The following is a 23591-nucleotide window of genomic DNA, read 5'->3' on the forward strand; positions in this document are numbered from 1 at the left end:
AATGCTCTCTTGCTAAATTCTAAAATTGGTGGAATTTTTTATAATGTAGATTACGATTAAGGCCCTTGTTTAGTTGGATTTAAGCTTTCGGAGTAAAGGTTATGAGGCTCGTCATATCATGTTACTGATTGCATTGCCACTAAACTATGTTCGCTTTGTTCAGTTGACACATATTAAGTGCAAACAAGTGTGCTGAAAGCATAACTACTTTCCCAAACGAGTGTTGTTCTTTACAAGCCTCGATTAGGCAAGTTTGTAGGGTCAGGGAGAAGGTATTAGATTTTTTAGTGTCCCATTCGCCGAGCCGCATGTAATTCGGTTACGTACGCGATAGTATCTTGAGGCTGGCACTACAAAACAATCCCATTACTTAATGAATCAAAAAAAGCGAATAATGATTTCTGTTAAGGTCGATCTACCCGTGGTATTCTGTTTGTTCTGTTGCTTGTAAAAACGCGAAAATTATTTTCCAGCAGAAATTTTAGTCATAGAGAAAGGCAAAAAACTGTTCCTGCACAAAACAAAGTCGCCAGTCTGCAAATTTAATACACTACAGCAAGATGTCTTGTGGAATTTTGCATTTACTCTCTGATTTACGTATTTTAATAGGCGTCAGGTAGTAAGCCGCCATCATCACGATCTCACTGAGTTGTAGTTATGGACAAACAGTAATAGTACGACAAAGCTTTGTCCCTTCTCAATGACAAAAGTACGTATGCAGTCTTCAACTCTGATCCTACTAGTAAAACTCAAATAAAGTTAAACAAAATGTTGCTTGATTTGAAAAAAGCCGGCAAACGTTGCTATTTTCTATTTCGAGATATCATTCACCTATACTCTATTCCGCAAATCGTAGATTCCTCTTCACCTTGCGCATGCTCTTTTCGTTACGCCTTACGTCATCGGTGTTTTATAATAGGGACCTCTCGTTAAGTCTGCCTGAGTCTGTATAGACCGGCTGTGGATTCGTTTATGAACGCTTTAGAGAGGGCTGCATCACTATGTTTCCCAAGTTATTTTCTGTCTTGTGCTTGGTTACATGCTTCAGGAGAACGTGGCAAAGTGGGATCAACCCCTTAAATCTCTACCAATATGGGTAAGTCGACGAACATTTATAACGTGTGGCGTCTGTTTGAATACTCTGTATTTTGTTTATTCTGTTTCCGAATCATTACGTTTCTTCAGCGCTCATTTCTTGCAAGTAAAGTTTTGGTATCTCGGAAGGGTGATAGGAAGGCAGATAGACACACAGACTTGGAGTTTAATAAGTCATAGTAGAGGTTCGGAGATGAAACCTCTAGCCTTCGCATGTCGCACAAAGAGTTGTTGTATACAGGAGATGAAAAGAAGAAAAGAGATATGAAAGCAAAAAGCGTATGTTGTCGAGGTCAAAGCGAAAATAGGATCTTAACAGAAAACAAAAAAAAGTTCACGAGCTTTTAAACAAAAACTATGGAGCGCAGATCCAAACAACAAACTACACAACGTTCGCTTTAAATGAAAGTAGACATGGGATTTTTCCCCTATTAATTACGCAGAGAAATCTAAAAAAAAAACAAGAAAAATCCCCTTCACTTCAGCCGCGGGCTTTTCGTTTTAAGGTAGAGATGGTTGTGAATACGTTATGAAGTCAATTCTGCGTAAGATGCCAGAAAACCGAAATTTGTCGTCAGAAAACGTGATTAGGTAGGGACTGTTCAGGCTCGACCTCAATAGATCAGAAAGATATTTTAAATGCAGCTTATTCGGGATACATATTTTGGTTTCGTCGACAAGATGAGTAGTATAGGAGTTGGCGGTTCTAGCTCATTTCATCAAAGTGAGCTTTAACACATCAAATCTATACTACTTTCCATATAATGGAAATATTTGATGGAATTCTGTCATGATTTATTCAATTTATTAAAAAAACCAGGAAGTCAAAACAGAGATTAAATTTTGCTCGCTTATCCTTGCGTGACATTCTCAGAAAAACCGGAAATTCATAATGTAATACAAAAGGGACTTTTCCCGAGGAAATGTTTCATAGCATTGCTATTGTTTTGAGGTCATATGATATATAGTCGCATGATTTTTTTCGTAAGCGTCTGATGCATCGTACATGATATCAGTTCTTGAGAAGTGAAAGATACTAACCAGTTTATTTCATATGTCAATAGAGGATTCTCGCTCGTGGGAACCGAAATAGTGGTTTTTCACTCGTCGGAATTGAATTGAAATTCAAAATTCAAATTCAAAATATGCATTATAACCATCAAATGGATGAGATTCATCGCTGGAATCAACAACAAACTTGTAACCACTTTTTTTCGGAGATTCAGCATTTACAAGCATTGTTATTGGATTTTTTAAATCAATAGAAACATATTCACGTCTCTTACAAAGTTCTGCGTGCTTGTTTGATCCAAGTGACTGTTGTATGAAGCCGCTGATATCACCATATGAAAAGTTCCCATTGAGTAACGTCACGGTTGTCCAAGTAGTTCCACTGTATATGACTGTATTTCAATGTGTTTTTGTTGTGATTTGCTGAAACATTGTACCAGCTGTGACTCATGTTGACAGAGTCGACGGCAGGATAATAATTACTGTTTTTGTCGAGCGTCAATTGTGGAGTGAAAGTGATGGTGAAATCATGGCTTTTGGAGTTTCTTAACCATCACCTGAGTTCAGAAAAAATGGTCTATTCATATATTATTAGATTACATTAAATATTGCCTGATATATGCGTCATGTTGTGTTTTTGATATCGCGAACAGTTTCAACAATTCAGCAAACATCTGGCATACCTCATTTCTTAGTTGTTATTGTTACCTGCACGACGTGCGCCAGTCAAAAGAGTCAATCGTTTCATCAAATCTTCTGGAGATGTGTAATATACCATACCGCCAGTCAGTTTTGATTTGCCTGAAGATGTGTGTTTTGGTATGCCTGACAACATGTTGAGGTTGTTGAATATCTGGACAGCTTTGCTTGAATTTCTTTTTTGAATTGAAACGCTTTCAACAAATCAATCAAACTCTTGTCACCACGGTCTTCATACACAACCTTTTCCCCCTTTATATGCCTCAACGATCATTTCATTCATCAACCGTAGCACATTAATCTAACAGCCACCATACTGTCCATAGTTGATCCTGTATGCATTTCTTTTTGGTTGCTTGTAGTTTCTGAGTCCTTCTCCTGATTTTTTGTAGGCCTTATTAAGTCGATACGCTCATCTAATTCCTTTCTGTATTTTATACAAACGCGTATTTCATTGTCAAGGATTTTTTTCCCAGGATCATTAGGATACTATTATTTCAATAATGCACATTTCTGGGAACCAATGTTTAATCCTTGTCTTGAAGCTTTTATTTTTACTTTTATAAGTTTTTGCATAGCCATACCTGTTACTGCTAATTCCGATGGTAGTTGGTATTTTTCAACAATATCTTCTTAACCCTTTGTCAAAACCAATTGACTGTCTTGAAGCTGTTTGATGAATCAGTCTTTTTTGCATCAGCTGCCTCGCTTCCTTCTGTTTGGGAATCAACAATTGGTTTTAATGTTTCTCTGGTTTCATATTGATACATATCTCTTCCATCACGGTGATCCTTGATTTCTCTTGATATCTGGTGTTTCAGAGAGTCAACTTGCATCCGTGTATCAAGATTTCTTTTCGGTCTTGAAATATCCACATATATTTGTGACATAAATAAGTGCTTTTTGACGGTTATTCTCATACATGTATATTCAATGACAGTTATTCCCTAAGATATATGTCAAACGGCAGATATTTTAATATACCCATATAATATGAAGATTCCAAACTATGATATCGATAACAAGCAAAACAAAAAAGAAGGTTGAACAAGTTTTTGGATGAAGAGTATCGCATGTTAGTTTGCGGTAAATTAGGTTGTGGGAAGACAAAATATATTTATACAAACCAAATGGGCATCAAGACAAGATTCAAGATCTAAAAAGTGTTATGGACCGCATGTCTGAAAAAGTTGGTAATGATGTTATGGAAATAAAAGGACAAGATGATATCGTGGACACAAGTGATTATGAAGATATTATCATCCCTCCACCACTCGAGTTCAGAGATGGGTACAAACCGACCCCAATGCCAACGACAAAAAAGACGATGATGCCAGTTCCAATGCCAAGAACAAAAATAGAGGAGGAAAGTAACGCTCTCAAAGAAAATATCCATTAAAAAAATACAGATATATCAATCAAAAAAAAATACAGATATACCATTAAAACAAAATACAAATATATGAAAAGCTATGGAAAAAGCCAACAATAATCACATAAGAAATTATGATGACAAAGCACCATCAAAGTATATTATGTACCTTTATGCTAACAATCTGTATGGTTGGGTCATGATTCAGTATATTCCAACTGGTGGTTTTAAATGGTTTAGTGAAAAAGCTATTAATAAAGTCAATTTAGCTGAATACACAGAAGTAGGGGGAAAAAGGGTTGATTCTTGAAGTTGATCTTGAGTATCCACGTAAATGACATGATAGTCATAATGACTACCAACTTACCGCTGGAAAAATACGTGTTTCTGAAGATATGCTCTCAAATTATTGTGAAAAGATAAGATAGAAATACAATGAAAGCATCGGGCAGGTTAAAAAACTAGTTCCAACACAGTCTGAAAAACAAAAACATGTACCTCAATACAGAAACCTTCAACTGCATCTCAGTCTCGGATTTAAGCTGAAGAAGGTTCACAGTGCTCTACAATTCAATCAGTCTGCTTGGTTGTAGCAAAATATTGATTTTCACACACAGAAAAGAACTGCAGCCAGAAATTCATTTGAAAAGATTCTTCAAGCTTATGAGTGACAGCGTATTCGGCAAAACAATGGAAACCATTCGCAGAAGGGTAGATATCAAACTCATAACTGATGAAAAAAAATATTGAAATACAGCTCAAAACCAACATCTGTAAACAGTAAAATTTTTAATGACAATCTTGCAGCCATTCATAAGATCAAAGAATAAATCACTCTGTAGGCATGAGTATTCTTGATCTTTCTAAAACACAAATGAACGATTTTCAATACAATTACATCAGAAAGAAATACAATCACAAAGAAAAATTTACTCGTCACCGACACAAAAAGTATAACTTATGTAATCGAAACTGAAGACGTTTACAAAGACTTTTGCAGTGAAAAAGATAAACTCGACAGCAGTGAATATCCAGAAGACTCAATATAATTCGACAAAACAAACAAGAAAGTAATCGGGAAATTCAAGGATGGAGCATCCGGAACAACAGTCATTGAATCCGTCGGTTTAAGATCAAAAATTTATCCTTATATCAAGGATAATGAAAAGGCAGCAAAAGAGCTAAAGGCACCAAAAAATATAATTTAAATAAAAAATAAAACTCGAAGACTACAAAAACGTACCACTCAATAAGCAACAAAAATATCGTGCAATGAAACCATCCAAAATAAGAATCATCAACTCGGGAGCTATGAGCTTAATAAAGCATCACTCAGCTGCTTTGGTGATAAGAGATACACTCATGAAGATGGTATAACATCTTACCCTTATGGACAACGTAAAATTTGAAGACACTACGACATGCAACAGCTGTGGTAGTCTACATACAAGTGCCACAGTCTTCATAAACAGTGTCGTGCATCATCAAGTCCAACGCGTGAGAAACCACTATTTCAGTTCTGACGCGTGAGAAACCATTATCTTAATTCCGACGAGTGAGAAACCACTGTTGTCGTATAAAATAAACTGGTTAGTATCTGAGTATCTTTCACTTCTTAGTAGCTGATTTCATGTACGAGGCATCAGACACTTGCTGATTGGTCGAAAAAATCATGCAACTATCATGTGACCTCAAAACAATAGAAATGCCATGAATCGTTTCCTCGGGAAAACCCCCTGATGTATTACATTATCAACTTCCAGTTTTTCTGAGAATGTCACGCAATGTAAGCGAACAAAGTTTAACCTCTTTTTTGACTTCCTGTTCTTTTAAAGAATCACACCACCGCGTGAGGCCATAAGTGTGTGTGTCATTTCTTAGAAACAAAACCGTTATTTTTTTTTCTCCGCAGTCTTTCTCTTTCATAACAGGCTATTTAAAAAATTTCTCTGAACAAAAACTGTCTTTCATTTCTCGGAATTCTTTGTCTTTCATTATCAATTATTGTCGTGACATAATTCCATCAAATTAAATACTCTTTGAAGAAGGAACAACTTTTTGATATCCTTAAAATTTATAACATAATGTTTAAACAAAACTTCAAGACTTTCGGGGTTCATTAAAACCGCAAAAGCTGTGTACTTCTATGCTGAGCTTTTGCCCAAGGTTAGAAAGCTTTAATTAGGGAAACTGTTTTGAGAAAAGTTCTTGCGGCTTGAAAATAGCTTGAACATCATGAAAAACTTGGCTTCCACTTGATGTCTGTAAAAAATTATATATATGGATTAATTTAGAATGGCTATGTCTACAGTGGAGGGCATAGAGTGTTTGTGTGGACTTTAAACTTGTCTTAATTACTGAATTCAAGAGTACCTAAGCATGTCGCCAGCCTTATACCCCTCTCACGAAATTATCTAGAAACATTTAAACTTTTTGGCTTTCTCAATTAATTTCTTTTTTAATGGCAACTGAGCTTGACAGATCGTTACGTTCACAATATTTGCCTTTTCAAATCGACTTTCGCCTTCATCAAGCTTCAACATGGACTCCCTTGAACAGTTTGGACACTGCCTGGAGGTCACGCAGTTGACTTACTTTTTTTTTTTTTAATTATTAACATCCGTTGTCGATTTCTCACGAGAATGTGTTATTTACGTGGCTTCACACATATCGCCGTTAAAACGCAACACCTATTTTCTTTCCAAGCTCCTTTAAATCTAAGATTCAAAATTTCACTACAGTTTTAAAACAAAGCGGAAGATAATGGGACAGAGAGGGAGACTGGAAGAATCAAGACGTAGACTGGAAATGTCGATTTCATCCAAGTTACTTTAGCTTTGGACGGAAAGAATTGTGGTTTCCTGATGTAGTTTCTTTTTGCCAAAGTCCGCAGTTTGATATTAAAAGAACCGTTCCCCTCGCTGTTCTCCAGCACCTCAACTTCACTTACATGCCACCAAAATTCACTCAAAGAGGGTGGACCGAAAAGGCCACTTGGTAATTGGTCATGGGCACACACATGAATCTATTTTGGCCAGCCGCTTTTTCTTTATGGTTTTGTTATACTCAAATTATACGATAGCCAACGCCACCTCGTGGCGGTTTCAAAGTACGCACATGTGCAAACATGTGAATGTCTTGTATCTTGCAGGCAAAACGTTTGTTTCAGATACACAGTGCAGACAGAGACTTACTCCGCTGTTACATCGAGGAATACATACATATACACCACAACCAGTTGCGGATGGTGGGGTTGGAGCAGATGTGACACAACCAGGTCAGTAAATATATTTCAAAAGAAAAACATCCTCCTAAAACTAATCAGCTTTTGTCTCCGTCAAAAAGGATATATCAAGTGATGACTATAAGTGCGTTTTAAGATTCCACATATTAACCCAACCTTTCGAAAACTTGTATAAAATGTGCAGACTATGTCATTTTGAGATTTGCTCACCAACCTAGCTATGGTTTCGTACCTAGCCCTTCCCCGGCCACATAACGGTAAGGTCCCTACAGTTTATTAATCACTGTACGATCTGGGTAAGAGATTGATTTAGCCTCTTACCAACTATGTAATGGTCCTATTTTTCATTTAACCGGTTTGCCTACCGCCAGCTTAGATTTGTATCCGTTCTATTCCTTAAAATCCATGTGTTTAAGTATTATTCAATTTTACGGCTTTTCCAATTTCATTTCAATTAAATGATTTCAATTCAATTAAAATTTCCAGCTTATTTCATTATAATCTGAGTACCTCTTATAATTCACTGTACATGTGATTATCTTCCAGACCAAGAAAAGTGTACTACACTGTCCAAAGAACCAGAAATGTCTATGTGAAAATAATTTACTGCTGCAGTGGATGGAAGAAAAGCTATTCAAGCTCAAGAGAATGCACCAAAGGTACATTAACTTCTCCAGTAATTTTCATATTTATGAAATTTTCCATAGCTGCCTATTTCAAAATTTATCCAATGAATTCTTTTATTTTGCTTTTAGCGATCTGCTCTCAGGGTTGTAATTCCAATCACGGCTCTTGTGTCGCACCCAACAGGTGCCAATGTTCTTCGGGATGGACTGGGTCTACCTGTAGCAATGGTACTCTGCATTTACATTGCATGCATGTTCTGTTATTAACAACGTTTTCCTCGTTATCTTTCCCATCTTAATCATGGGTGCATATCAATTTAATAAACCATAATGTACTCCAACAGTTTTCATTTGCCTTAAGACGGGATCAAGTCTGGAGACTGAGATCCCATGTAGGCCTTATCGGCAGGTAATTTGAGGAAAGTTCACCACAAATTCAAGGTATTCGGGCTCCCTCGAGTGCTCCTAGAAGTGTTTCGATGGTAGCCAAATAGAAGCCGCTTAGGGGTACACGTGAACAGATTTGCAACGTATGATTGCCTTCCCCTAGATAAATCCTCCGATCTCAGAGAATTGGATTGGTACAAGAGTAAATCAGTTTCTTCAACCATTCATTTCTTGTTTGCTTACATAAATATCACATTTTGATACATGTTGTAAAGTAAGGAACCCTCCATATCCATTTTCATAACTGATCGCTGATCGTAGAAAAATGATCGACGATCTCCACTCGCAATCTTATAAAGTCGATTCAATGGAAGTTAGGGTGGAGGTGACGTTAGGAGTGGCAGTGTCTTGTGTTTTTATGCATAGATGACAATGAATGTGCTAGAAATAATGGTGGATGTGACCAAAATTGTGTGAATACACCTGGCTCGTATCAGTGCAGCTGCAACATTGGATACACCCAGCATGGCCACAGATGTCAGGGTATGATTTCCATCATGACGTTTAGCGATGGTCATTTAGGTATCACATTTAAAAGTGATTGAAGAGAAATGATTTTTAACATTGAGATTGTAGAGGGTCTAAGAAAGTTTTTTGATAGGGAGAACCATCTTCGCGCTGCTAGATTTTACAATTTTTTCTTCATTCTCAAGATGAACGTTTAGTTCTTTGACAACATTGGGACTTCTGCAAATGCCAATAGTTTCTCTTGTTTCCATTTTATCAAGAAGCTCATTTGCATTCATCGATTTCTTAAGCGAAAAAGAGACCAGCCTTAAGCCTCCACAGGAAGTGATTCCCTTTTAAACCCAAACTATCTCCACGATTTACTCGTGAGCCAAGTAATCTATTCGTATTTGCCTGCTGTCTCATTTTCAGATATCGACGAATGTCACACTTTATTACCAAGACCTTGCAGTTGTGGGGTTCCTGGAGAGCCTTGTGGTGCAAACTGTGTCAACCTCGTTCCTGGTTACAAGTGCACCTGCGCACCAGGATTTCAGCTCCGAAGTGGTGGAACCATCTGTGATGGTAATTTTGAAAACAATCTGTTACTAATTTGTCAGTTGGGAGAGAATTGGAGATGGCTTGCTCAAGGTGTCCATGTAAAAATGCTCAAGGTGTCCATACAAATAATTTCCGTGTGTTTTTCTTTAAGATGTCAACGAATGTTTAGCAGCCAATGGAGGATGCCCTCAAACATGCCATAATCAACCCGGAAAGTTTTCATGCGGCTGCTTTAATGGCTTCAAACTTATTAGAGGGAACAACGGTACTTACTGCGAAGGTGAGATGACTTGCTCAGTACATGTTTTCAGAAAATAGTTAAGAGAAAATTTATAGTCAGGGCAGCCAGAATGAGATCAGCTTCTTGCTTTATTTACACCTCTATTTGTCTCTTTGCGCAGTACCACTGTTGTAAGACTGACAGCAATATTACTCTTTATTGTCAGATATTGACGAATGCCTGTCAAATAATGGTTTCTGTACCCACCAGTGCGTTAACACTGTGGGATCTTATCGCTGTGAATGCCCCGCTGGGTTCCTCTTGGATTCAAATGGAAGATCTTGCTCGGGTATGTTACTCCTAATGAGAATGGATGCAAGTTTATTTGAGACAGTGGAGGAGCACAGGCAAATGTTTGCTCATTCTGTCACATCCGTCTTCGTTTACAACCTCTTGTAATCCTCAAGGTCAGATTCCCCATGAAGCCTTATACAGGTGTTGAGTGACCGATTCTTATTAAAAACGCTCAGGATGAAATCGTTTGTTAACCTATGTTACAGATCATGATGAATGTTTGCTGGGACATCATGGCTGCCAGCAAAAGTGTAACAATTACCATGGAGGCTTCTACTGCTCTTGCAACTTGGGATATGAACTCAACAAAGACAACAAAACTTGTTCAGGTAAAAGGCCACTCATCTTCTTACCATGGCCTCTTAGTTTTGAAAAGCACTTCTTGCCACCACCTTTCTTGCTAATTCGCTAAGGAAGTAGTAATTGCTTTGCACAGAGGTCATTAGTTGATGGCTATTTACCTATTTGTCGTTAACACTATCCATACACGTACAGCTTAACCAGTGAAATTTATTCCTCGAGTAACATGTCTTTTGTTTTTCAGATGTAGACGAATGCACCCCTGTGTTCGTAAAGAGCCTTAACAAAACGGTCATCTCAGCAAGATGTGATCAAATCTGTCACAACACACAAGGGAACTACACCTGCAGCTGCGACCTGGGATATCAGCTTCTGTACGATGGAAAGCGGTGCCGGGGTAAGACTGTCCTACATTCCTTTGCAACGCTGCAGAACATAAAAACAACTTCAGTTGATTTGTAACTGTCCTAAAGAATATAGCTGTTGACTAAAATGACTGCATATAAGTTTGGAGACTCTAACATCCACCCTACAGACCTGACCATAGGCCGAATAAAACATCGATCTATCGATCAACCCACCAGTCCGCTCTCCAAAAGAAAAGTTGTGTATGGATCGAATACTGTTCAGTTACAGATCGCTGATCATATTCGTTTTACCTCACAGATGTGAATGAATGTAATACAGGAGTCCACCTTTGTGAACACAAGTGCCACAATACACATGGGTCATATGGCTGCTCATGTTTTCATGGCTACAAACAAAGGGCCGACATGCGAACCTGTGAAGGTAGGTTATACTATGCAACTGCTACCTTAGATTAACAAATTCATGTTGTTAAGGTTTTTCTCAGAGTCTATTAGAGAGTACTAGACCTCGGAACAAATGTTATTGAGCAACAGGTGCAAAGGAATTAGGCCTTCAGGAATGCGTAGACATCTAACATAACCGTCCTTTCCAATTTTTTTCCTCGCCTTAATTAGGACTTCCATGTGAGGACATCTTTGCCCCACCTCATGGTCACATGACCTGCAGCGGATTTGTCACAAATGAGACCTGTTGGTTCACGTGCGAGGATGGATATGAAATACAAGGTTCTGGAAAGAAAACTTGCCTCAGTTCTTCAAAGTGGGACGGACAGCAAACGTCTTGCAAAGGTAACAACAATGGCAGTTGAATAGCCAGTAGATTCTCACACTTCTCAGTTTTCCTTCTGCCTTTTCTAGTCACGTTTCTTTCTACGATATCTTTTCTACACCAAATTTGCTTATTACTCTAGAAAATCTTTTTGTCTATAATCTCCTGTTTAACGATTATGTTTAACAACATTTTAATTTTTTTATTTGTGAGGAGTTTGTACTGCAAGCTGAGCATGCCATCACTTGTATCGTTAGGACGTTACCACTTACCTTGTCAATCCATTTTAAAATACTCACGCTATTGTTCCCTCCATAAATCAACATAGTGAGAAGTTGTGGTCGACTATATCCACCAGAGAAAGGCATAGTTTTACTTCCATGTCACACGACGTTTGGTTCCACGTGCACACTTGACTGTACAGAAGGATACGTTGCATCTGGCCGCAACGTTGCAACGTGCCGGCTGACTAACTCCAGCGACGTAGCATGGAACATAGGAAACTTTACGTGTGAAGGTATGAGTTGTCATTGGGGAATGGGCATTGAATGAAGCATTCATATTGTAGCAAAAACGAACACTAAACTCCTGTTCCCTTTTCCTGACGTTTTCATTCCTCCGTGCACTAGCAGTAATAAGTAATTTGTTATTTAACCTATTTGTTCAGTATCTTACTTCATTCCTGTTTCTGTTTGAATTCTACCTAGAGATAATCCTTTGCAAACCCAATCCCTGTCGGCACGGAGGAAGATGCATCGTCATCGATTCACAAAAGTTTTCATGTGATTGTCAGAATACTGGATATGAAGGGGATCTCTGTGAAGGAGGTGTTGTTACACCTCCTGATTTCCCAAAACTGATTCCCGGAAGGCTTTCGGAAGATCTTTCATTACTTGCGAAACCTGACAACGTATTGACTGTTCTCTTCGATGCAACCCTGAAAATGACCTTCCATCCGAAGAGGGTGATGATTCAGTATCCATCAGATCAAGCGGAGTTTAAAGTTATTGGACACGAGTCTGGAGTTGGTATGGTGTCATATGACCTCAGTGGGATAGACAAGCATACTTTTGTGTCTCCCACGAATAGCCCAATCTTTGTTGGTCATAACATATCAAATGCAAACAGCATTTACACCAGACTGGGGCTTTTAAATGGCGAGGTACCAATCGGATGCCGAACGAAGAACCTAGAGAACTTCCCATGCGGGCTGAAAGTAGCCTATAGCCCCTCCTCGACCCTACCAAATGATGTTCTCGTCCAGTCAGGGCCTGTTCACATCATTACATCCGACAACAAAACAATTCCTTTGAGTCTTGTGGGATACAATTTCTCTTTTCCTCATCAATCAGGTCAAGAATCAGAGTTGCTGAAAATACTTATCGCCCAGACAAGCTCTACCAATACGAGCTCAGCAGGCCAAACATCGAACGAAATGTGCTCCTTTCAGCCAACCACAGAAGCCTTGATTGAATTAATTCAGGAAGACGCTTTTCCAAAGTCTTTCATGCGATACTTGACAGACAGGCTACCATTATGGATACGACTTATGGTTAAAGACGACAACAATTTATTTGCCGCAGAAAATATTCGAGCCGACCTCATTCAAATCACAAGCACGCAAAGTGACTGCCTGAATTGCAAGTTTCCTCCTTTTGGCATCCCCACTACAATGGTCACATATCGTCCGAAAGTCACTTTCACTATCTCCGCCGGGAGGAAACAAATTTCCCTGCCCAGCAAAGGCTGTTGTTTTGCAACCGACCCTTGCGGTAGTGCAGTGTTCCTGACATTATCCGAAAAGGCTGGTAAAGAAATTAGCAAAATGCCCGTTTTGAAGGACCTGACTTATAATGGCTGGGGTGTCTTGTTATCATCTTTTGGTTTCACCGCTCCAAAAAAGTACCAAAACTTAACGAACTCCTTGCCTTCTGATCCAATGGCTGAACACTTTTCAGATTTTCATTATAATATGTGGTGGAAAGGAACTACTAACATTTCCCTAAAAAACACAAGTGACTTTACAATCAACATGAAAATGAGTGGCCAAGTGTTCTCATTTGTAGAAGATTTGAACGGCGTGAGTATAAAGCCTTGTCTAGTAGCTATTATAAAATAGCCGAGAGAGTTCAATTTCATCTTAAGTTTATCAATACCTAGACACCCTTGGGACCAAGGCCAACCATGCTCAGCTTTGATCTTGGAGGGTTATTCAATGCAGTAAATAGTAGTAGTAAATCTTTGTGGACGTGGGAGGAATCATACCGGACATCACATGAAGATCAAGAAAACTGCATGGAGGGTTTCAACTTAATCTCAAGGTTGCAATTTCCTCCTAGCAATTACATTATAATCCTTAGTCTCTATTTGTTTTGTAGTTACTCACCAGGTACTTTTCTCGGCCAATCAAGAGTATATTCCATGGATCAGTCGAGTTTACTTTTTCTATACAAGCTCTGGGCAAGACGTTTTCTCTGAGGTTTCACGCCAACAGCGTGGTCGCAAAGTCACAACTTGGAGGTAAATCTTAACGATGCTTGATGTTGATCTTGATGTCCCCTTCTCCCCGTTATCGTTCATTTCATTTTCTTTTTATCATTATTGGGATAGTTATAATGTTAAAGTTTGTAACCAGTACATTTTGTTTTCTCTACTAAGGACCACCCCTTCTTACATCGGAATGCCGTGTTCCTCAAGGCTTCACCTTTACCCTGGATCGAGCAGCCGAGCCTTTCAAGAATAGCATTTTTTTCACCTTTATTAAACCCAACGGAGAAATCAAATATTTGCAAATCTACTACTCGATTGATGGTGGAGAAGATATCGCAGCATTCGATCCTAACAAAAACTTGAAATCTCTGGAATATCAGTCGCGAGACATGAAGAGGGTCTTTTTAGATGTTCAGATATTTGTTCCTGAATTGCAAGAAACAGCGCAAAGGGGGGCTGCAATGATAGAAGAGACGCTCGTTAAGGTCATCAAGGCTAGAAATTTGCTCTCCTCCTCTTCAGATCTCTTGAAGCTAAAAAAAGTGGTTGCAGCGATTGACAACGATCTTGACAAGATATCAAGAATCCTTGATCTTTTCATAGCCAAGTCACAAGCATACAAGAATCGTTCAAACGTTGAAAATGCCATCAGTCGCCTCATTAAACTTAAGTCAGACCTTCCAGTGACCATCTCTCTGGTATTCACTCAGTCGTCCATTCGGCAATCCTTTGCTGGTGTTCGTTTTGCCCTTGTGGCACAGATTTGTCACAAACGACTCTGTTTTACCGACATTAATTGTAATGTATGGTCCCTAGCTGACAACTACTGTTTAACTAACAGTTCTGGTACAGACAGTAGTATAATCGTTGTGGGAACTGCCTTGAAAGACCGACCCCTTGGTAGTGTAATAACTTTCCCTGCTCGGAGACCGCTGCGAATGTTAATAAGCCGCAAAAATGAGCCACTTGAGACTTCATTTGAGTGTTCTGTTCGATTATTGGGACTGACCAAAACCACTAGCATACGAATGGTAGGAAATGAGCTTTTCTTTTCCATCTCGGGACCAATTTTTGGAACATTCGAGACGCTTTTGAATGTAACAGCTGACCTTGAAAACGTTGCGGACTGGAATTCCTTGCTTTTTGGAGTGAAGGGCACCATGAGAAAGTCATCACGTCTTCATGCCATGCTAGAAGGTACGATTGCCAATAAGACTATCCTTGCAGCCAAGGAGGCAGCCAAAAGGTTGAGGAAGGCAAAAGCAGCGTTTAGTATTGCAAAGACGAAAGCAGATGCAGCCGGGAACTTTCTTAAAGAAAAACGGACGATCACTGAACAGCTGAGACAGGAAAAGGAAAAAGCTGCAGAGGATCTTCGTGTGGCACGTCTGCAATATCAATCAGCAAAAGTGAGCTTTAACAACACGGTCAACCTTAATCAATATCTTCTAAATCCTGTGTGTGAAATAAGAGAGTGCAACTACACTTGTTTGAACGGCTGTGTTCGCCCTGACCTCTGCCAGGACCAGATAAACATAACTTATCTTGAGCGATACTGTGTCACGGTTGAAAAACCAATGACAGTTAAAGTTGTGGAAAGTAGCACTAGAAAAAGGAGTTTTAGTGTGCAGACGTATCATACCGTGTATACTGGAAACTGTAGATCTGGGGTTTCCTTCCAAAAAATCATGAATTATGCTAAGAAGGGAGCTCAGGTTGGAAAATTTGTTGGAGGGATTATTGGAGGTGCATTTGGACCCGGTGGAGCAAAAGTCGGAAATGTTATCGGGGAATTGCTTGGTGTGGTTGGTGGAGGTATTGTTGGATATTTCAGCAAGAATATATTTGGCTGTTCTGACACTTACAAGACAGTTCTAGGTGAACCGCGGCTTGTTGAGTACGAACAGAAAAGTTTCGAGGTAAAAGCTGTAGTCAAGATGATCAAGGTAATTGAGTGCTCAGGCCAAGAAGAGAAAACAAAACCCGGTGGATTTGGTCCTCCTTACCCGTGCTGTAAGCGATATGGATGCCAAACCAAAGTCATCGATCCCCTTTGTGTCAAACATAACGAGGAATGTCTCATTTCTATGACTGAGCTTAAATTTACGCTTGATGCCTTGAATGAAACTTTTCAATATGCTTTTCTGAATCTTAGGGAATCCGTTGACAAGGTTAAAAAGGCTACAGCTGTTTACGAGAAAGCGAGAATTCGTCATGAAGTGGCCCTTAATGAGCTGCACAAAGTAAAATCTTACACGGAGCTGAGTCTATCAGCGGTAGAAATTCTCAATGCTTCTATGATTCATGTTCGCCGAATCGTCGACTTTGGACTGAAGATATCCCAAGCTATTAATGCCACTAATTCTTATGGTAATAAAACTGTAGATGTTGGAGACCTTAGGTTTTCACTAATCACAGCATCAGAAGATACAAAAAAGATCCTTTTTCAATGCAAAGTTAGCTCTGCTAATAGTCAATCAACGTTGGTCTCTTTTGTAATTGACTTCGATCAAGTCGAACGCTCAATCAATTCTGCCTCCAAGACGATCCTTAACAAGCTATTTGGTGGGACATCATCCAGGAAGAAGCGGGCGGCTCCGGAAGAACAGAGTCACTTTGAGAATTTCACAAACGTAAATGCTTTACGTATCAGTTTCACGGATTACCCTCATGCATGCCAGTTTGCCAATTCAACACATTTGTTCTTAATCTCCATTCTTCGCTCACTGGAAAACCTAATTTCAGCCGCTAAAGGACTAGGTGAAGAGCTATCTTCCGGATTCCAAGACCTCGACAGAATGACACATACTGTTTATGGCATCAGTTTATTGCCCAACTCGTCGAGTAATTCCAACCTTTCCAACAGTTCCTCAAGACGTCCAAACAGTTCGTTCGTCTCAGACTACCTAGAGATGATAGAACTCCTCAAAAATGAGGGCACTCAGGTTCAAAATGACTCCTTACAGTCTTGGAATGAAACTCTTGAGGCTTGGAGGGCATTCCTCGAGGTATTCACCCATAAAAGCAGATTTCAGGAATGTTCAGGTGCCATGGACTGTATCGAATATTCTTTTGAAGGGTTAAGGGAATTTTACGAGTTTGAAAGCAGTCCACAGGCAATAAAGATAAAAGACGCACTTCCTAAGCTGAAAGACATGATTATGGCATTAACTTACAAAGCCTTAACAATGCCAGAAACTGAAAGCACGCTCCAACAAGCTGTTTTGTTGCTGAATGAAACCCGCGACGATTCCGTTTTGTGTGGGGGAACACCATACGTTACCTCTTCGCCTCAAAAGGAAATTATCGTCCTGAATGGAGAAAGTTTATCGCTGCGTTGTACTGCTGAAAGTGATGCTGAGATTAAATATGCCTGGATGAGGAATGACAAGCTTGTTGACGAGTCACTGAATGGAACTTTCTATGTACACGCTATCAGCAAGCAACATGAAGGTGCTTATGTCTGTGTCGCTTCAAACAATAAAGGCAGTTCACTGTCTAACGTAACGATTATCAAGGTTCATAACAAGCCCAGTATCACTCTACATCCACAGCCACAAAGAGTTATTGTGGACGATGAAATGCCCGCGACATTCATTTGCAACGCAACGGGCCAGCCTACGCCTACTTTTCAATGGTTCTTCATATCCATCGACTCGTCTGTTGTCAAAATTAACGAGACGAGACCCGTTTTACACATGCCTGGTCCTCGCCGACATCAAGAAGGTTATTACTACTGTGAGGCATCCAACGAGCATGGTGTGGCAATCAGTCAGAAGGCCCGGCTTGACGTACTAGGCTACTCTGTGGGTCTTCCCAGACTGCTTTTCGCCCTGAATATCTCATCTTCCTGTTGGAAGGTATCAAATACCTCCAACAATTCCGTGCACAAAGCTCTGTCATGCAATTCCAGCATAGAAGTATTGCCGTCATCAGAAAACAAGACCTTAACTGATGATATTCGTCGTTCCCTAGCAAGATCACTTAATGCATCCATCAAGCTGATCTCCGAGTTTGAGTACAGCTCAAGAAATAATTACACCGCCACCATTGCATTTATCCTAGATATAGATAAAGAAGCTTGGAAACAATCCAACTTTACCCGTCACATGGAAATAGTTGAAGCCATAGCTGATATTGGCGCCAATCTGATTGAAAATGTGGAACAGTTCAATTCTAGCATACTAAACAAGACTTTTGAGGTACCTTGGAACAACACTGTTGTTTATGGAGATCCTGGAAGCCTTCTTGTTTACCCTCTGTCTCCGGAATGTCCCCCCGGACAGGCTCTCGATGAAAATGGTTACATTTGTGGTAAGTATAACGTCAACTTTAACCCATTTCTGATTGGCTCGGAATTATAGCAAGGGATAAAGTTGGAAAAAGTTCTGCTTATGCCTCGTTCCAGACACTACAGCCCTGTCTTTGACTCTAACATTTGAGGCCGACGTTGAAAAAACTGAACCTGACCTGAACTTATAGCTAACTGAACGTGTCAAAAGCCCCTCTGATGTATTTGCGAACGCTTTAGTCCTATTTTACTTGTTTACACCTCTATGCTTACGAGTTAGCCATAAAATTCAGTAAATAAAGAATTTCTTATTTGTCTGATCTGCTTTCTCTCTAAACATACTCTGTCTATATCTCATCAGCAAACTGTCCTGCTGGCTCATCATATGTAGAGGAGAATGAAACATGCACAGAATGTCCGTTCGGAACTTATCAACCTGTGCAAGGACAAACAATATGTATTCCTTGTGGCACAAACCTCACCACAGTCTTTAATGGAACAGTGGAGGAATCAGACTGTATTGGTAATGTCAAGTATTGTTTTCTTGGCTCGGTTTTATCTCGGTTGACATTCTTGCTTTCGTATCGCAAAAGACTTTTGTATTGAAGTATTCTAGAAAGTCTAATATTGTATTTAACTTCAAACAAAATGCCTGTGGTTGTCTTCACTGATTCATAATAGACACCGTAAATGTTACAAATGTCTGAACATCAAAGAATTTTTTAGAAGCTTAAAGAGAAATGAAGTAGGATGAAAAAAATTTAGGAAAAAGTCAAAATCAACCTTAAGAGATTACTAGAGTTATTTGTGTTATCAATGTCTAATAAATACGTTCCAACTATCTCCAGTTTTTTTTCATCAAAATAGGTCCAAAATGCCGTAACCTTTTTTTTTTGTGTACAACGTTTTCTATCACATTTTCTTCATACTTCGATCGCCTCCTTTCCAACAAGAGTACACAACAGGAACTTACTTTTGAGACTCTGAGTTAAAGGTACCATTAACATCACATTTTTCTCTTTATCTGGTGCCCCTTCAGCTGATTGTCCAGCTGGTTCATACAGTATAAAGAACAAAACATGCTCTTTTTGTCCGCTTGGCATGTACCAACCATCCCGAGGGAAGTCAGCTTGTATTTCTTGCGGTAAAAACCTAACAACAATTACCGATGGAACGGTGGAAGAAATCCACTGTATAAGTAAATTGACATTTGTCACAAATTTGAGTTCAAATGTAGAGCGATTGAAGCTATAACTTCTGGCCACAAAACGTTAGCAAATTGGCTGGCATATAAACAACGTCTTCCTTTTATGTTACGTTTTGTGGGGAGGCCTCTCTTGGTTTTGTGTTGTACTTAGACAGCCCCTAATGCAGGAAAACGTAAAACGATCAAATCACGATTGGTTTTAGTCTGAGATGTAATTGATTCATAGGAAGTGCAGGTTTTCTAGAAAAGTCTAAAAGCGTGGTAAGATAAAGCCGAAGCAATTCGCGTTACTTTTGATATTAATCTCAAAAATTACTCCAATAACTGAGCCTGTTCAACAGAAGAAACGACGACAAATCATAGGAGAAAGTGAAGATTGTTTTCCCAGCTATGCTGTACCTTAGTAATTTTTCCATTTTCGTTTTTGTCGGCCCTTCCGAGTCTTAAGAAAACCGTGAAAACTGCTACGAGTGTCTCGGAGAACTTACAGCGAACCCTTTACCCCGAACATCAATATGCATATTCTCCATACTGTTCTCCATACATCTCCAAAGAGGCTGACAAGGAGAATTTGTTTCACAATCGAGAGCTGCTTTAGTTGGTGATCATCTCCTCTATTCTCATAACTTTCATCTTTGATTCAGGGGTGACACAGTAAGGAGAAATTAGGTGCGAGTCACTCTTAAGGGCTAAAGGGCTAAGATATGTTTAACTATTCTTTACGCAGCGAACTGTCCTGCTGGCTCGTACAGTTCTGTGAACCGGACATGCGCTCTTTGTCCGCTTGGCTCTTACCAGCCTTCTGTTGGTCAGATGGATTGCCTTCCCTGTGGACAAGGTTTCATCACAGCCTCACCAGGAGCTGTCAGTGAATCGCAGTGTGAAGGTGGGCTATTGCTGTCTGCTACAACATTTATAGCTAGTTTTCAGACTGCAATACATTCCTACTTTGTTGGTTAAATCATTTAAAATTTCAATATTAACAAGATTGTGAACTGAGTTTATATTTTTACTTTGAACATGACAGAAAAACCAGGAACAGAAGACAAAACAACCATTTCTACACCATCGGCAACATCGCCAAATGTTGACATGAAGGTACGTAGATTTTCCTATTTTTGGATTCGCAAGAAAACAAGATTTCAAAATGATCTGGCATTTACGGTAAACAATATTTTTAATGTTCTCAGTTATAAGCTGAGAGGTTGAAACTTTACGATAGCGAAAGGTGAGCTGGCTAATAAGGACAGGATAATTTGGAAGCTGCTTGTAACAAGTACTTTGTTGTCGTTTGTCGTTCCACTCGTACTTGCCAATAGGCACCTCTCCTCATGTCTCTCGTTTCTTTTATCAGACAAGTACCAACAAACAGCTTACAGCTAACACTCCAAGAGAGGCCAAAGAGCAGGAAAAGGCTGATGAGTTGCCTTGGAAAATTACCGTCACCATTGTAGTGCTAGGTAGGCCAAGTACAATCCTAAACGTTTCTTACTTTCTCGTCGCCTGATATCTGGACAATTAATTAGGAACACACATTTTCAACTGATAGCAACCGTGCCTTGAGATTCCTAACTCATTTGGTACTTGGGCATGCGAAAGAAAACGCAAACATGCAAGGCTCATAAAACCGAAACATGAATTGTGGTATTTATGTTCATTTACCGTCTTTTTTAAACTGAAAATAAATGATACTCAGCCAAAAGAAAATTCTCATGTACTCAGCCGAATTTGATTTGCGAAAGCTGGAGCGCGAATTTTTGGTGTCAATGCCTTAATTTTTTGGTGGACCTTGATACATGGTTAATCCGCTTTATTTTTGTTTCGATTAATAATTTACTAATTTATTCATTTCTATTGCGCATCTTGACATGACTATGTTCAGATGCGCATTTCCAAAGTATCTATTATATAAAAAAGAATTGAAAAAACTAAAGTATATATTATATAAAAGAGAAAACGCTAATAATATGCTAATAAAATCTCTATTAAGTATATGCAAGACTAAAAAGATAGGTCTTAAGATGAGATTTAAAACTAGTAACACATGTGATTGAGCGAAGCTCACTAAGCAGAGAGTTCCGCAATGACGGCGCTGCAACGGCGAATGCCCGATCACCTTGCGTGGCCTTATATTTCACTGATGGCATAGCTAGGAGTAGAGTATTAGAACCCCTGAGATTATAGCATGATGTCTTTATACTAATTAAGGACCGTAGATACTGAGGCGCAAGGCCATGTAACGCCGTGAGGAGAAGTACCTCGAATTTGATGCGTGCCCTGATAGGCAACCAGTGCAAATCGCGCATTATTGGTGTAAACCTAGGCACATTACATATCAGCCTAGCAGAAGCATTCACAACTCTCTCAATTTTCGCAAGCTGGCTGTTTGGCAGTCCATACAATAGGCTATTGCTATTCTGACTCGTGCCGTGTTTTAATCAGTGCTAGGTGCCATATTTTTGGTACTCTTCCACCGTAAGAGACGTAGAGCGAGAAAAATAGAACCAGCATGGACGGTACAGTTTGGGAATCCAGTTTACGACGTCGCCGAACAAGAGCCACAAGAACGAGATAACGTATATTCATTTGGGGGCAAGCTAGTGCAGGTTGCATTCAGTGAAGATGGTCCTGAAGGATACTACGAAGACATGTTGGATTCCAAAACCAAGGATTCTGCAAAGGATTTTGAAAAAAACACTTTAAGCTTTACAAACCCAGCCTTTCAGTGAGGCAGTGATGGTTTATCACGTGATCTCTTGATTTGTTGATTTATACCTTTTGAATTTGACTTCATTTTCTTTGGTTTGCTTCAGTCAGAACAAATATTCAAGTTTGCTTTGTCTAATAGACTAGAGGAAAGGTAAAGTTTAGAGGAAAGGGTGGGTAGAATTCTTGATAGGCGTGAGACAAGGATGCTATGATATAGGAGTACCCCCCTCTACAATGAAGAATTTCGTAGTAAGCCCCCCTTCCTTTCCCACACCTTTTCTAATGTTCCGTCGATGAGTACAAGTTTCAAAAATACCTTTATCTAGAAAAATACCTCAGTCAAAATGCTTAGCTCTGCATCGTGCAATCCGTCAATATCTCTTGCGAGGATGACAAAGGGAACGTTGTTACTTGACAAACCTTGAAAAAAAAATATCTTTACTTGTTTTGACATTGATAATTTTTTAAATTTTTTTTCCAGTCAGGTTCTGCTTTGCTGAGTTATTACTTTTCCGGGTATTTTAAGAGAAAACCGATAAAGGCATGCTTTCATTTATAACATTAAAGTAGAATTGTTTAATTGTTACGTAAAATGTCCTCCTTACCTCTGCTGCGAATCTTCGAGGTGAAACATGGTCATCGAGTAGTGATGCTAGAAAACTAAATTTTTTATTGTATGGTGTTGAGTCTGTAAATTACGACGTCAACTGAGCCTTTTTTCTCGAAGTACAAAGTTTCATAATTAAAACTAATCGTTTTTCTGAGGCCATTATTTGATTGTTTAATTAATGTATTCCTAGCTTAGTGAGTTTAACTCGTTGTTCTTGCAACTTGTGTGTGTTGTTTATGTGTGTGCCTGAATAAATTGATTTTATATTTGTAATATAGTAATCCCCCTCTTTAAGCCTAGGTGATTTTGGGGAAAACAATGATAAATATGTTTAAATAAAAAAAAATTGAAAAACATTTTTTTGCGAAAAATAGAGATTGTAATAATTCAGTGGTTTTCGTAGAGCAGTCAGACGATCTTTGGAGAATTCTTTGAACATGTTTATAAAAAGTTTCACATGCATTTTGTGCGTTAAACTCGTTTCCCGCGGGTGTCCATTTCAAATCAGCTTGTCATAAGTAGAGCTCTATCCAGAAATTTGAACGCGGATAATTTGATGCAATCCAGGAGCTAACGGCCTTAGTTTAAAGTAAATTTCGGGGTTTGAGAAATCCACCAAGAGCACTAAGAAACGATCTTTCCCTTCGCAACGTCGGCCGTATCATGTACGAGGTGCCAGCTTGGAGGTCTGCGACCGCAAGAAATTTGCGAGTGATAATTGGATCTCTGACGTTATTGCACTTTTGTTACATTCGATAGCATCATGTTAAC

General features: G+C 39.2%; 1 protein-coding gene across 3 annotated transcripts; it reads left to right on the plus strand.

Moving 5' to 3' along the window:
- Positions 1-926: 926 nt before the first annotated feature.
- Positions 927-23165, plus strand: LOC131779731 (uncharacterized). 3 transcript variants are annotated; one of them, XM_066161410.1, is made up of 21 exons: positions 927-1096; positions 7329-7454; positions 7968-8080; positions 8177-8275; positions 8861-8977; positions 9374-9526; positions 9654-9782; positions 9949-10071; positions 10283-10405; positions 10621-10773; positions 11043-11165; positions 11360-11533; positions 11842-12030; positions 12221-13593; positions 13892-14033; positions 14172-18317; positions 18656-18817; positions 20229-20387; positions 20529-20599; positions 20856-20961; positions 21944-23165. In XM_066161410.1, exons 1-21 carry the CDS (start codon positions 1002-1004, stop codon positions 22228-22230), a joined length of 8163 nt encoding a protein of 2720 aa, XP_066017507.1. In that variant the 5' UTR covers positions 927-1001; the 3' UTR covers positions 22231-23165. The 3 variants fall into 3 exon arrangements, with proteins under 3 accessions (XP_066017507.1, XP_066017509.1, XP_066017508.1); XM_066161412.1 differs by lacking the exons at positions 927-1096; positions 7329-7454; positions 7968-8080 and having other exon boundaries at positions 8244-8275; positions 9405-9526; XM_066161411.1 differs by lacking the exons at positions 927-1096; positions 7329-7454; positions 7968-8080; positions 8177-8275 and having other exon boundaries at positions 8825-8977; positions 9405-9526.
- Positions 23166-23591: the final 426 nt, after the last annotated feature.

This window comes from Pocillopora verrucosa, chromosome 14, assembly GCF_036669915.1.
Source record: "Pocillopora verrucosa isolate sample1 chromosome 14, ASM3666991v2, whole genome shotgun sequence".
Lineage (NCBI taxonomy): Eukaryota > Metazoa > Cnidaria > Anthozoa > Scleractinia > Pocilloporidae > Pocillopora > Pocillopora verrucosa.